The following is a 15198-nucleotide window of genomic DNA, read 5'->3' on the forward strand; positions in this document are numbered from 1 at the left end:
AAAAAAAAAAAAAAAAAAAAAAAAAAAAGAATGAAAGAGGAGTCATCACTACAGACTATGCAGGATTAAAAGAATAATATGGTTACACCATGAACAGCTTTATGCCAGAAAATAATAGCTTGGGTGAAATTTTAAAATTCCTTGAAATACACAAACTATAAAAACTCACTTGGCAAGAAATAGATAACATGAATAGCCCTATATCTATGAAGCAGTAGTTCTCAGCTGGGGGTGATTTTGCCACCAATTATCGACCCCCAATCCAAAAAAGAGAGATTTGGCAATATCTGGAGACATTTTTGGTCGTCGTAATTTGTGATGTTTCATTGGCATCAAGTGGGCAGAGGCCTGAGATGTTCACAGGATGCCCCCCCCCACAATATGAAATTATCTGGCCCCAAATATCACTAGTGTCAGCATTGAGAAACCCTATGTTGAGGAAATTGAATTCATAGTTAAAAACTTATTCACGAAAAAAAACCTTCAGGGCCTGATGCCTTCACTATCTGGAAACTGAGAGAACACGCCTTTAAATAACTTGTGAATTAAAGAAGAAATCATAATAGAAATTTTAAAACATTTGTATTTGAATGGAAATTAAATATTACATACAAAAGCAAGTGGGGTGCAGCTTAAGCAGTAATGAGAAGCACATTTAAAGTCTTAAATGCATATACTTAAAAAAGAAGGAAGACTTACTGACCTAAGCATCCATCTCAAGAAGTTGGAAAAGATAGAAATATAAACACAAACTAGAATAAGAAAAGTAATGAAAGAGAAAAAAGTAAGAAGATCAATAAAGCTAAATATCAGTTATCTGAAAAGAAAAAAAGAGTAGGGACAAACAATAGGAAAAAATAGGAAGTCATAATTCCAATTACTACCAATATTTTAAAAATAAGATTATGAACAACTTTATGCCAATGAACTTGAAAATTTAAATGGGAAAATATTCTAAAATATATATAACTTAACAAAATTAACTCAAGAAGAAATACAAAATCTGAATCATTCTATGACTAAAGAAATTAAATCTAAAATTTTTAATCTTCTTCAAAAAATCACCAGGTCCACATAAGTTGTTTGCTTTGTTGTTGTTATTGTTTTTTTCAAGTGAGTTCTACCAAATATTTAAGTAAAAAATAATAATAAAAATAAATTACAAAATCTTACATTACTTTACAGTATAGTGTATGAGTAAGTATATCTAACTCACATAATGAGACTAGCATAACTCTGAGTTCAAAATCCAACAATGACAATATGAAAAAGGAAAATTATAAGTCAATCTTATGAATAAAAACAAATGTAAAAAAGATATCAAACTGTTGGCAAGCCAAATCCAGCAAAATGTTAAATGTGTAATACACCACAACAAAACTGCATTTATGCTAGGAATGTAAGGCTGATTTAATAATTGAAAATAATATAATACGGTACATTAACAAATAAACGAAGGAAAAAATAATATGATTATATGAATAAATGCAGAAAATTTGATAAAATTCATCATTTTATTATTTATTATTAAAAACTCTTAGCAAATCAGGAATTGAGGGGTACTTTTTTAACCTGATAACTACACATGCACACACGCATGCATACACGTGAAATCTGTGATATACAAAAGAGGTACTGCAGATCAATAAAGAGTGGTATAGATTTTTCAATAAATAGTACCAAGACAGTTATTAATATGCCAAAAAAATACCGTGAAATTGGACCCCTATTCTCATACTATACACAAAAATCAGTTCCAAGTACATTAAAGGCATCATGTGAAAGGCAAAATAATTAACATAATTAGTATAGAAACTTATTAAAGTTTTAACCTCTCATGAAGTTAAAACCCCATCATGATCACTGGTTATATTTTTAAACTATAGCAGAATTATTCCCTTGGAATAGCTTCCCTTAATGTCAGAAATGCTTTCTTGCTATCATGACATACTCTACACTTCTATTAAGAGCAAGCCTATCAGCATTTCTTTTAAATTACTTAAATTCCTCACAGATTAACTGCACTACTAGAGCTAGTAGAGAGCATTTAAAGATTGTCACATAAATTAATAACATTAATAAAAACCAGATTTCCAACATACTAAATAATTAGTGAGAGCTCAGTATCCATAAGACCTAATTTCTAAGTGCCTTATTGCTAGAATGAGCTCCACTGATAATAGAAAGTTTGATAGTATGAACAAATTCAGAAGGTTCATCAAAGGACTGCTTTAAAATCCAACTTCATGTTTTATTAAATTTAGAAATGTATGTTTCCAGGAAATGTTTAGCACAGAATAGATTTCACACCATAGACTATATTTCAAATTATGTCAATAATTCTTTTGGGCATTCCTAAGGGAACCTGAAGTAAAAGTTCATTTTGTTCAAAAGCAAAGCCTTATAATCAACAGCACAGCAGATCTAGTATCTTCCATATATACCTACATATTTTGGCCATCTCCACACATCTCTGCATTTTCACCTCTCCTCCTTTCATGACTCCTTATCAGAACTCACACACAGGAACTGCTCTTTTAGTTTCAAGAAATGCAAGGGGATAGGGGAGATGTGTCTTCCATTTTTTTTTTCTTCTTTTTTTTTTTTTTAAGAAGAAATACATGTAAGCCCCTCACCCTCTCCTCTAAATGAGGGCAGGCACATTCACCTCTACCACTTCCTTCCAATGTATGTGTCGGCAACCTGATGAGTGACTTACAAGGTCTCCAAATTTTCTGCTTCCTTTACCCTAGATCATGCATTCTTAGTGGGGACAAAAATTTGTTCTTGGGGGGAGAAAAATTTTTTTCACTCATTTTATGTATAAAGCACGGATATACATACAGTATAGAAATGGATAAATTGGATATCTGTGATATTAAAATTTCACGGGTGGGAACATTTAGGGGAAAAAATGTTTTAAATGGCTCCCTCAGAGGGTCATAATGAAAAAAAGGTTGAGAAACACTGCCTCGATCGGAACTTCCCAAACCAGGATGCCTTGAATAGTTAGTTTACAGCTGTGTCAAGATACTGACCTTCGAAGCTCTGCAGGGGCAGGCTGGTTGCCTCTGGTTCCAAGTGGCCTCCTTCTTCTCCCTAGTGTGCCATCTAATATTACAATTTTCTGTGTGTGTCACGACATGAAACAGGTTGGGAAATCTATCTACCTTCTTGGGACAACTGAGAATGTCATTATAGGTAAGGCCCTCCACCTTAGTCTCTCTTCAGGACTCCTTTTCTTACCACATTGAAGTAATAAGGGGTATCCTTTTTTTCCAAGGCTACTTTGTAGCCCATCATTCTGTGGGCTTTGCCCCTTCCTTCTTCACCATCTCTCATGCATCCTCCATCTTTCCTTTTCTATTACTCCTTTGGCTCCTTGTCAATAAACATACCTATATCCCTCCTACCTTGGAAATTCTTCATTTGGACTCCTAGCTGTTATTCTAATTCTTTTCTTTTCATAGTCAACCACTTAATAAGAAATCTAAAAGCACTACTTCCAGGATTTTTATTTTGTACTAAATATTTAATAGATACAGAAATAATATTTATAAAATACATATAAGGTATAAATAACCATATTGCAAAAACACCCATGTACCCATCACCCAGTTTAAGAAAAGGAATACAGCATGACTTTTACATTTGAAGTACCCTATGTGTGCTCCCCAATCCCATATGCCCTTCCTCGTCAATCAGAGTAACTCTCCTGAATTGTGTTTTTCATTCTCTTGTTTTCTATGTTATGACCACATATATGTGTATTCCTAAACATGCTTTTGAACTTTATAGAAATGGGATAATTCACATATATTAAGTGCCTAAAATTCATCCTTGTTGTTATGTGAAATGTAATTCTTTAATTTTGATTGTTCATAACATTCTATCTAAAGCTATACCTTCATTTATTTAGCCACTGCTTCTACTCAACAAAAACTGAACTCTCAAATGACTTCCAAACCACTGAAGAAATGGTTCCTTCTGAATCATTTCCCCTGGCTACACTAACTGAGCTCATCCCTCTTCTAACCAATTGATCTCTAGCTCAACTCCTTCTGTCCACAAAATATTCACTCCTGGGATTGCTAACTTGTTTCAGTAACTAAAGAGCTCCTATCTAAATATTCACTCCAGGCTTTCCTGGTGGCACAGTGGTTAAGAATCCGCCTGCCAATGCAGGGGACAAGGGTTCGATCCCTGGTCCAGGAAGATCCCACATGCCACGGAGCAACTAAGCCCGTGTGCCACAACTACTGAGCCTGTGCTCTAGGGCCCGTGAGCCACAACTACTGAGCCCGTGTGCCACAACTACTGAGCCCGCAAGCCGCAACTACTGAGCCTGTGAGCCACAACTACTGAAGCCCACGTGCCTAGAGCCCGTGCTCCTCAACAAGAGAAGCCACTGCAATGAGAAGCCCGCGTACCACAACGAAGAGTAGCACCCACTCGCTGCAACTAGAGAAAGCCCGCGTGCAGCAACAAAGCCCCAACGCAGCCAAAAATAAATAAATAAATAAATAAATTTATAAATATTCACTCCTATATAAAAAGCTTGTAGGGCTTGCCTGGTGGCGCAGTGGTTGGGAGTCCGCCTGCCAATGCAGGGGACGCGGGTTCATGCCCCGGTCTGGGAGGATCCCATATGCTGCGGAGCGGCCGGGCCTGTGAGCCATGGCCGCTGAGCCTGCACATCCAGAGCCTGTGCTCTGCAACGGGAGAGGCCACAACAGTGAGAGGCCCGCGTACCGCAAAAAATAAATAAATAAATAAGAAATAAGAAATAAAAAGCTTGTAGAATATACCAAAGAGGAGGAAATGCTGAGAAACCAGTTTCTATGGTTACACACAGGAGAAATTGTTAAGGAAGGTAATAAACGTTGCCATTACTGCTAGTATTTTATACAAGTAGTAAGAACAATTTTTCTTTTTTTTTGCCTTTTTTTAATGCACTTCACCAGTTCCTAAGTATATGAAATGTTTCGGGTATAATCTAAGTTGTGTTATTTAATAAGATAACTTCAAATTCGGTGACATGTACTTTGCAGCAAAACAAAGCATGTTCCTTAACTCATGCATTTATTCATCCAGCAATTACCAAATCTTAACAGGCTAGGCACTATCTCTAGGCACTAGAGAGTCATACAAAAAAGAATCATCATACAAAATAATTATGTATGTTAAAAGTATGCTGTGGAAGCACAGAAAAGAGAACTTTTTTTTTTTGGCCATGCCGCATGGCTTGCGGGATCTTAGGTCCCCAACTGGGGATCAAACTCATGCCCTCAGCAGTGAAAGTGCAGAGTCCTAACCACTGGACTGGCAGGGAATTCCCAAAGGGAACTATTTTGCAGAAGAGGTGACATTTTAATTGGGTCTGAATGAATGAGCAGAACTTGGTAAGTAAAAGAAGGGAAGTGAGACAGAGGGAACATCAGGTACAAAGGAATGGTATAGAGAAATGACATGATCTTTTTGAGAAAGCAACAAAAATTCAACAAGATGAGAATTTTAAGAATTGGTGGAGAAATGAGATTAGAGAGGGTGATTTTAGGGCAGATTGGGCTTACTGAATATATTACGCTAGATAATTTGTACCTTATCTCCAGGAAACTTAACTGTGATCTCTAAGTAAGCAAGGGACAGGATCAGCTTTGTTGATCGGGAGGCTAACTCTAACAGCAGTATGGAGGATAGATAGGTTACACCGGGTGATAGGAGAGGCAGGGAGACAATTTATGCAGATGTACCCAGGGAAGATGAATGAACAAAACCAGGGAGCACGGGGAGACAAAGGGTTGAGATTAACTCAGAGGTATTTCAAGAGCAGATAAAAAGAGAGAGCATTTAGAGAAAGGGAGTATGTGACTTTGGGATGTTTTGTTTGGGTAGATAATAATACCACTAACTGACAGGAAACCCAGAGGGAAGAGCAGGTTTTGGGGGGAAGATAATGAGTTCAATTTGGAGCTTTGAATCTTCCATGTGGAAATATCTGTTTAAAGTATGGATCTGGAAGTGAATGAAGGTCAAGACTGGGGATAGAGAGTTGAAGTCACATAACTAAGACAAATGGTTCTCAAACATTTGCATGTGTCAGAATCAATTGCTGGGTTCTACACTAGAGTTTCTGACAGGGGAGGTCTGGGCTGAGGCCTGAGAATCTGCATTGCTAACAAGATCCCAGGTGATGCTGCTAGTCTGGGGACCATACTTTGAAAACCTCTGGACTAGACAATATCCCTCATAAAGAAGGTGAAAAGTGAGAATAGAAGATGATCAAGAACAGAGTCTGGAAGAATACAAATACTTAAAGAGGCAGAAAGGAGGAGTTAGTGAAGGAAAATGAAGAAGAATTTTCAGAGGATGGGATGAGAATTGGGAGAGTTGCAAAAGGGCAGATTAACTAGTATCAAATGGCTGAACAGAATGAAGACTGAAAACAAGTTACTGGATAAAGGAATTAGGAGGTCACTGTGGAGCTCGGTAAAAAAAGTTATGTAGAGTGAGAGCAATGGAAAACATTGTAAGAAATTTTACAAGTATAGGTTACACTTTGAAAAGTTTGGTTGTAAAGAGTAGAAGGGAGAAAATAGAAGCTTGAGAAGGCAGAACAGTGTGGGAAAGGTGATTTAGAATGAAAGAGTCGAGTACAATTGTCAACTAAAGAGGAAAGATGGAAGAGAGGAAGGTATGGAAGATACAGGAAAAGTTAAGATAACTGAGAGTAAGGATCCCATTGGAGGTGTAATGGTCTTAAATAAAAGAGTCAGCTCTTCTTCTGAGATGGAGTGAAAAAGGTTAAGAGTAGACACTGTGAGAGCTGAAGGGAAAGGAAGGAGAAGGAAGCTGGGAGACACCTGCCTAAAGACTCTGTTTCCTCTGCAGAGGTGCCCTATAAGAAACATTAAAGGTGCTTCTTCTGGAAGATGGAAAGCAATGCCAGATGGAAATCTGAATCTACACAAAGGAAAGAAGAGTGCTGAAAATGTTAAAAATGTGGGGAAATGTACAAGATACCACCCCCTCATTTTTTATCTTTTTAAAAAATACTTGTTTAAAGCAAAAATAATGTTATAGGGTTTATAACAAAGTAAAACGTATGACAAAAAGAGCCCATAAGAAAGAGTGAAAATCCAATTATACTAATATAAGGTTCTTATCCTTTATGTAAAGTGATATATTATTATTTGAAAGTAGATGTGATAAAGATATAATAAGACCTAGATCAGTAGTTCTCAAAGTATGGTCTAGGGTTTAGAAAGAAGATTAGATCCAGAAATTCCAACCCCTCGCTAACAAAAGTACCAGAAGGGGAGACTCACAGCAGCCTGTGGAAAAGAAATCTTTTTAACCTAATGTTTCCAAAACTTAGCTGACCACAGAACTCACTTTTCAACACCTCAAGAACTATTGTTACATGAAATATATTTTTAAAAAATGTTACTGGTTCTCAGATGTTAATAAGGGTTAAAAGATACCCTCATCACAGTATCAACACAGATATGCCTTACTTTAAACAAAGTGTATATTCCTGTTATCTAATATAACAGATAAATTAGTAGCTGTTCATTTTGAAGGAAAAAAGTCACAGGCTTTGGGATATCAAGCAGATCTGGGTTTAAATGGCCATTTGCTAGATATGAGACCTTATCTTTATTTGAGGATTAAATAACATAACATGCATAAAAGACCTAAAAGTAATCTGCCACAGAGTAGGTACTCACTAAATAGCAAATGATAGGGACTTCCCTGGTGGTACAGTGGGTAAGACTCTGCGCTCCCAATGCAGGGGGCCTGGGTTCGATCCCTGGTGGGGAACTAGATCCCGCATGCATGCCATGCCACAACTAAGAGTTCGCATGCAGCAACTAAAGAAGTCCGCATGCCTCAACTAAGAAGCCCACGTGCCGCAACTAAGAGTCCGCATGCTGCAACTAAAGATCCCGCACGCCGCAATGAAGACCCAGCGCAGCCAAAATAAATTAATAAATAATAAGTAAGTAAATAAATATGAAAAAATAGCAGATGATGATGATGGTGATAAAACAGGGAGGGGTCTTTTAAATAGTACATCTCAGCACACTTAAAACGAAATTCAATTCTCAGAAGTTACACCTTTTTTGAGAAGCATGGAGTGAATCTTCTCAATCAATGTTTTTAAAGAGCATAATGTAACATAAGATGTGTTCACTGTGATACCCAACTAAGAGGTTTACTTACTGAGATAGAAAAAAGATTTTACCACTATGCCATGCCATGCACAGACGTCCAATGAGGGCACTTTAGCAAACTGTTTCTTGTAAAAGGCAAAATAACAGAGATACTCACTAAAATCTTACTAATAATGGGGTTGTAATTTAAGTTAAATTTCTCACGGAGATGCTGGGCAATACAGTTCTAACAGTCATTGTTGGGTCATATTCATGCTAGTGAATTCATCAAGTAATAGTCACTGAAGAGGATTCAGACAGGGGGAAAGAAAGTGATAGTTATTCCAGGCAGTGAAAATTAGATCTCTGTATGGCCACAATGCAAGAAGCAAGTCGCAATGATAAAGGATAAAGTTGTGTGCGTCCAAGAGCATATAGAGAGAGCCTTGATAGCTAGGCAGAAGAGTTCTAATTTGATTTGACAGGCAGGAGGAAACCACTGTCAAGTTCATCATCTTAAAACTAATGTAATAAAAACAATGTTTAAGGTAGAGCCGTCTACTAGTGACGTTCAATTTGCATTGAATAGGGAGTGAGTCAGGAAGCCTACTTTATTACTTGAATGATGGCTGAACTGAGACACTAGCAGACTACAGCAGTAAGACATACTTGTTATATAAATAAATGAACAAGTGAACTATGTTAATGTACAAATAGACAAGATTTGGTCATTATCTATTCAAAGAGGATGAAAGAGCCAGGTTGAATCAAATGGGCCCATGATGTTAAGGGCAGGTGATGGGGAGAATTGTGGTACCAGGAAAACTGGGAGGGGCATCTCTAGGGGAAATTTGTTCAGGTACCCCAAAATTAAAATGTTCAGTAAAAATTTTAGAGATGAAATTAGATTTTAGAGAAGTTGCCTTTGTATAACATATTTCCTTACCCATAAATATACAGAAGTTAATTTATATTAAATGTGTCATGTATCCTGTGATACGGTTTTCCCCAGGTAGCATTATTTTAAATTATATTGGCTTAGGCTATACCGAAATCCAATTTAATGACTGCCAGCCCAAAAGCCAGTAGGACTGGATTAAATTTGTCTTTTTAAATGGAATTCATATAAAAACCCCTGTGAATTTAAGTATTATAATTCCCATTTTATAGATAAGAAAAAATATAAGGCAGATTTGAAAGGGATCAGCAGAGGAGTGATAGATTTTAATGGAGTGAATTGACTCCAGCAATGCTTAAACCTAGCTAACTCTAACTTATCCACAAAAATTGACAGGGACAGCAACACAGCAGCACAAGAAAGCAGGTAAGCCCAAAGTTAATGATAATATAGAATTGGAATATCCTATTTTACCACAGGAATCTTAAAAATCAGGTATGTCTGATTCTCAAACTAATATCTAGAGATAAGATTAAGTGAGAGTTCTTTTCAAAAATGTGTTCTGCATACTGAGAACATACAGTGTAGTTTCCACCATGAGCAAGAACCTGGGATTGAAAATCAAATGAACAGAATGGGAAGATAGACCTCTTAAAATCTGAACTCAGAGGTTCCTGTTTGTACCTAAGAATATAGAGAGATAGGATATCATTATGAAACAGTATATTCTTACCATTAATAACTGGTGTGTAAACAACAATCCCAGCCAAGTTTGGATCAGATACAGTTGTGTCCAGAATAAGGCCCCCAATGCTGAAAGAAACAAAAGCATATAATTTAGGGAAGAGGAAAGGAAATGTACTAATTTGAAGTTGTTCTTTATATACAAACACTGCTACTTTTAAACATAAAATATTTAGACATTTTAAAAACTGAATAAAAAGAAAAAATGTTCAAAGTAAAAATCACTGTCAAAAGCAAAATGTTGAAAACAAAACATGGCATAAGCTGTAGCCCCCCGTTTCAGGGCTCTCCTTCTGGTCTACATGTTTACATACGTTACATGTAAAAAGGAAAAAAGCATATACTTTAAGTGCATTAAAATGTCTGGAAGGACATGTAAGAAATTATTAACAATGTCCACCCCTAGGGGTGACACTGACAGGAGACTCATGGTCATTTTATATCCTTCTGTACTTATTAGTTTTTTAAAAACCATGTGCATTTATTACCCTTATAATTTAAAAAAATGTTTAAAGAGTATCTTTTCATACTTGAAGTAAGCAAGCCATTAAAGAGATGACTTTTATTGTGTTAAAACTAGATATAGTAGATTACAGTGTCTGACCATTGGTAAATTAAAACAATGAGTTGCAGCCATAGAAAGAGCTGATCTGAAGAACAGAGGTCTGGAAGAATAACATACAGCTATACAGTGGCAAGATATACACTCTCGGTGTCTCAATGGAGCTTGGAGATTGTTTGTTTGTTTGTTTCCAAGACCATCATCAATTGGTTAACTCCAGTCTGTTGGTCTACATACTATAAAACAGTGTCTGTCGCAGTATTTCATGGGATCCTGTTGCCAAATCTTCCAGGAAAATACAATTCGCATTACAGAAAAATGAACTATGCTGTCACAGAACAGGGTTGATGGTCAAAGTATCAGATCAAATGTTCTTACCACTACCTGATAGTTAATATTAGGAAATTATTAAATCTTTACTATTTTAATTCTTTAATAATATAAATGAATGGCTAAATATGCCTAAACTGCTAGGAGTTCCCATTAAAAGGTATACTATAAAGTCTAAAAACAGTCATCCTTAGAAATATTTTACTACGTAATTTAAAAAAATATGTATTTCATAGAATAAACTAGTTATGTGTTAAAGAATAAATCTCCCTGCCAAAACACACAGATCATGCTGTGTATATAACATGAACACTTGCTAAAATACATTTTTAAATATTTTTATTACCCAGGAGATAAAAACTTATCATAGAAAAATTAGAAAATACAAACAAAAAGAAGAAAATAAAAATCAACCATAGTTACATCATTCAGGGTTATACTGTTACCATGTTGATATATAGCCTCCCAGACATTTTTAAACATGTATATACATATAAATATTTATTTTTAAATAAATTTATTTATTTTTGGCTGTGTTGGGTCTTTGTTGCTGCACGCGGGCTTTCTCTAGGTGAACGGGGGCTGCTCTTCATTGCGGTGTGAGGGCTTCTCATTGTGGTGGCTTCTCTTACTGTGGAGCACGGGCTCCAGGTTCACGAGCTTCAGTAGTTGTGGCACGTGGGCTCAGTAGTTGTGGCTCGCGGGCTCTAGAGTGCAGGCTCAGTAGTTGTGGCGCACGGGCTTAGTTGCTCCGTGGCATGTGGGATCTTCCTAGACCAGGGCTTGAACTTGTGTCCCCTGCATTGGCAGGCGGATTCTTAACCATTGCACCACCAGGGAAGTCCAAAACATGTATATTTTTAAAAATAAAAACTCAAATTGTAAAAGTAGTTTTCTTCACTTTTATTAAATTTTATTTTTATCAAACAAACATACGTGCATCATTTAAAAGGCAAAAGTACCATAAAGCTTATAAAATAGCCCCTAGCCCTAACACCATATCCTGCTCTCCACTAGCAATTCTTTTTTTTTTTTTTTTGTGGTATGCGGGCTTCCCTCTGCTGTGGCCTCTCCCGTTGCGGAGGACAGGCTCCGGACGCGCAGGCGCAGCGGCCATGGCTCACGGGCCCAGCCGCTCCGCGGCATGTGGGATCCTCCCAGACCGGGGCGCGAACCCGGTTCCCCTGCATCGGCAGGCGGACGCGCAACCGCTGCGCCACCAGGGAAGCCCTAGCAATTCTTTTTAACTTCTTTAACTGTTTCTTCTGGCATTTAATCCTCTATTTCTAAACAGCATGTTTACACTGCTATTTCTTGATTTTTAATTTTAGACATTTACCTAATGATGTCCACTATGGCAGGTGAGCATTTAGTCTCTTTTACCCTTCCCTCCCCACTTTAGTCCCTTCACAATTCCCTTCCTTCCTCTATCCTGCCAATCTGGTTATATTATAATTTTTGGTGAAATATGTAGGTTTTACTTTAACAATGAAATCATTATTCACAACTGGGCCATAAAGTGTGCTATGAGATCTCCCCATTTGTACTGTTTTGCCTTGTTTCATATTTTTCTTAATTTTTTTAGGTACTTATTACTAATTCAGAATCAAATTTGTAACAAAGTTAATGAATGGCCTCTGAATACAAACTCATCAGGTAACCAATCAGTTCCCCTTTTTTTTTCCTTAGAGACATTCCTTCTTAAGGTCACTGTCTTGCCAATCTGGACAGTTGCTCTGTAGGTCTGATGCTGAGCTGTCATTCTGTACCTTCCCTTCACCTCCCCACGATGGGTCTTGGTTTATGTACTATGACCAGGTTCCAACATTTCATGGGATCCTGTTGCCCAAATCCTCCAGGAGAACACAATCTACATCATAGAAAAATGAACCACATGCTGTCACAGGTTTCCTCATTCCCGTGTCATCTTCTTTCTTGATTATTTCCTCATTTTGATAGACATCTTCTCTCAGCTTTTATATGAGAGGGTATACGGGATATAAATTTTTTGAGATCCTGCATGTCTGAAAGCTTCTTGAGTCTACCCTTATGTTTGCTTGATACAGTGAGCACGTTTTATGTTCAAAATAATTTTCCCTCAGAATTTTGAGGGAATAACTTGGTGTTGCAGCTGGACATCATTCCAATTCCCAATCCCTGATATGCAACTGGACTTTTCTCTCTGGAAGCTTTTGGGATTTATGATAATGTGCTTTGCTTGGGGTCCCTCCTACTCATTGTGCGAGGTACTCAGGGGGCCTTTTAAATCTGGAAGCCCATGTTCTTCAATTCTGGGGAATTTTCTTGTATTATTTCTTTGATAATTTCCTCTCCTTATTGTTTGCTCCAACTGTCCACCTCTTTGCTTTCTGGTGTACTTTCCAGGATACTTCCTCAACTCTACCCTCAAGATTTTTCTTCTGATTCTTTTTGTTTCTACTATTTATACATTTTTAAATTCCCAAGAGCTCTTCCAATTTTTCAAATCCTCCTTATTAGAGCATTCTGTTCTTACATTATAGCTGCCATAACTTCTCTAATTTCTCTGAGGATACTGGTGATTGTTTTTTGAGACATTTCAACTATGCCTGCAATTTTTGGGGAAACTTTTTTTTTTTTTTTGTCTCTGTCATGTTAAAAGCCTTAATCAAATGTCTGGCAACCATTTACTGTCTGCTCCTCCTTAAGGGACACTGCAAAGCATATCTGGAGCTCTCTGTGCACAAGGGCAGAACTTGTCAGCAGGTGGGCCTCACTGAAGAATGATCAGATGGGCATGTAGCTCTTTCACTAAAGGATCCACAGCGTCAGTTTTTGCAGGTTTTTCTTTTGAGCTGATGAGTTTCCCCAGAAAGGAATTATCTAATTTTTTGCCTGGGGGTAAAAGCCAGAGTGCCAGCATTCTATGAGAAAAGAAAAGGAAGTGGGATCAGGTATCATTGTTCAGCATGTAGACTTTTCCTTAATTCTTGTTTTTTATACAGTGTTTAATCCACAGCCTCACTGGTGCAGGTGATTCTAAATCCAGAGGCTCTATGATTTAGCCTCTCCAGGGTTAATTCTTCTCTTCTATAGAATGGGAGGGGGCAGTCACCTGGGTGGTCAAGCTAGCAAAGGGCTTTTAGGTTCTAATTGCTTCTTACTTTAACTTTCAACCAATCTCCTTCATTTCAGCTTTCAGAAGTTGTTAGTGCCTCTAAATCCTTCACCTTTTGGGGTTTCTGAGGCTCAGTTCAGCTTGCTTCTTATCGGTGTCCCCTTGTCCTGCAGGCAGTTAGGTTTTAGCTTTTTTCATTCTGATAGTTCAGTTAACAACCATAGAACCAATTCCTATCTTACTGATTTTGTTAAATCTTTCACCTACTGTCCTCTCTGCTCCCCTTCTGTTTTTGTGGTTGTATAGCTTTTTAATTCTTTTACTGTCATTTTAATACCTTCAATAAGGAACAAGATAAACATGTCAATCTACCAACTTTAATAGGGAATTCATACTCTTTTCTAGCTTTCTCCTTTCACCAAACGTATAACAAACACCTTTCCACATCAAAGGAATGTTACAAGGTTACTCTTGATGGCTGACTAATATTCCATTTTGTGACTATGCCACAATTTATTCAATCAACATCTGATTGCTAGACATCTAAGGTGTTCTCTCTCTCTTTTTTGTTATTAAAAATTCCACTGTGATAAGATCCTTACAACTTAATCATTTGCATAGATCCATAATTATATCTTTAAGTCCTGTTGGAGTCCTAGAAGTGGCGCAGTCAAATGGTATGTACATTTCTAAGGTTTTCTGATACTTATCTGAGCACTTACTGTTCAAAATAAGTAATGTCCTTGTCAGGTTAAAACTCACACAGACAAAGACAAACATCACTAAATTTTAATCATCAATCTGGTAAGGATTTGGTTGGGGAAAAGTTTGAAACTGGTAGCAATGAGGTTCCATACATCCACTGATTTCCATAACTCTTGTCACTATATCCCTATTACTTGGGATAATAAAGAAATGACTGTATAAAATGATTGACCTAAGAAATAAAAACAGGCAACTGGTTTGTTTTAATATATACATAGATACATGCATATAGAATAACTGCCCCCCACACGCACACACAAACACACAGTTTAATACTAACCTACTTATAACCATAGCTGTTATCACAGGCTCCCACCCTGAGTGGAGAACTGTCCTTGTGGCTGGATGTTTGGCAGCTATTATAACCCAGATAGGAGTCAGAGCCAAGAAAAAGACACCAACTAATGGAGGAATGTAGTAATAGGTCTCTAAAATTCAAAAAGAGACAACATTTCAATCTCTCTTATAACCATGTAGCAAATGTAAGTATTAAAAGTTTACCAGAAGATATGTTATCAAACATACTCATGCTATATACTTTCTATAAATTTCAAACAAATTGAAAACTACAGATAAGGTAAAAATGTTAAATAATGTAACTGAAAACTAATACATTAATTCAACATTTATTGAAATAGTTATGTGA

General features: G+C 37.0%; 1 protein-coding gene across 6 annotated transcripts in view; it reads right to left on the reverse strand.

The window, feature by feature from the left end:
* The window catches only part of SLC41A2 (solute carrier family 41 member 2), a 134844-nt gene that overhangs the window by 43802 nt on the left and 75844 nt on the right, over positions 1-15198 (reverse strand). For all 6 annotated transcript variants that reach the window (XM_024127361.3, XM_024127360.3, XM_024127359.3 and 3 more), the window contains exons 7-8: positions 14833-14980; positions 9788-9867 (exon numbers count right to left, since the gene is read on the reverse strand). In XM_024127361.3, coding sequence (XP_023983129.1) covers positions 9788-9867; positions 14833-14980 — 228 coding nt within the window. The remainder of the gene's footprint in view (positions 1-9787; positions 9868-14832; positions 14981-15198) is intronic.

Source organism: Physeter macrocephalus, chromosome 6 (genome assembly GCF_002837175.3).
Source record: "Physeter macrocephalus isolate SW-GA chromosome 6, ASM283717v5, whole genome shotgun sequence".
NCBI lineage: Eukaryota > Metazoa > Chordata > Mammalia > Artiodactyla > Physeteridae > Physeter > Physeter macrocephalus.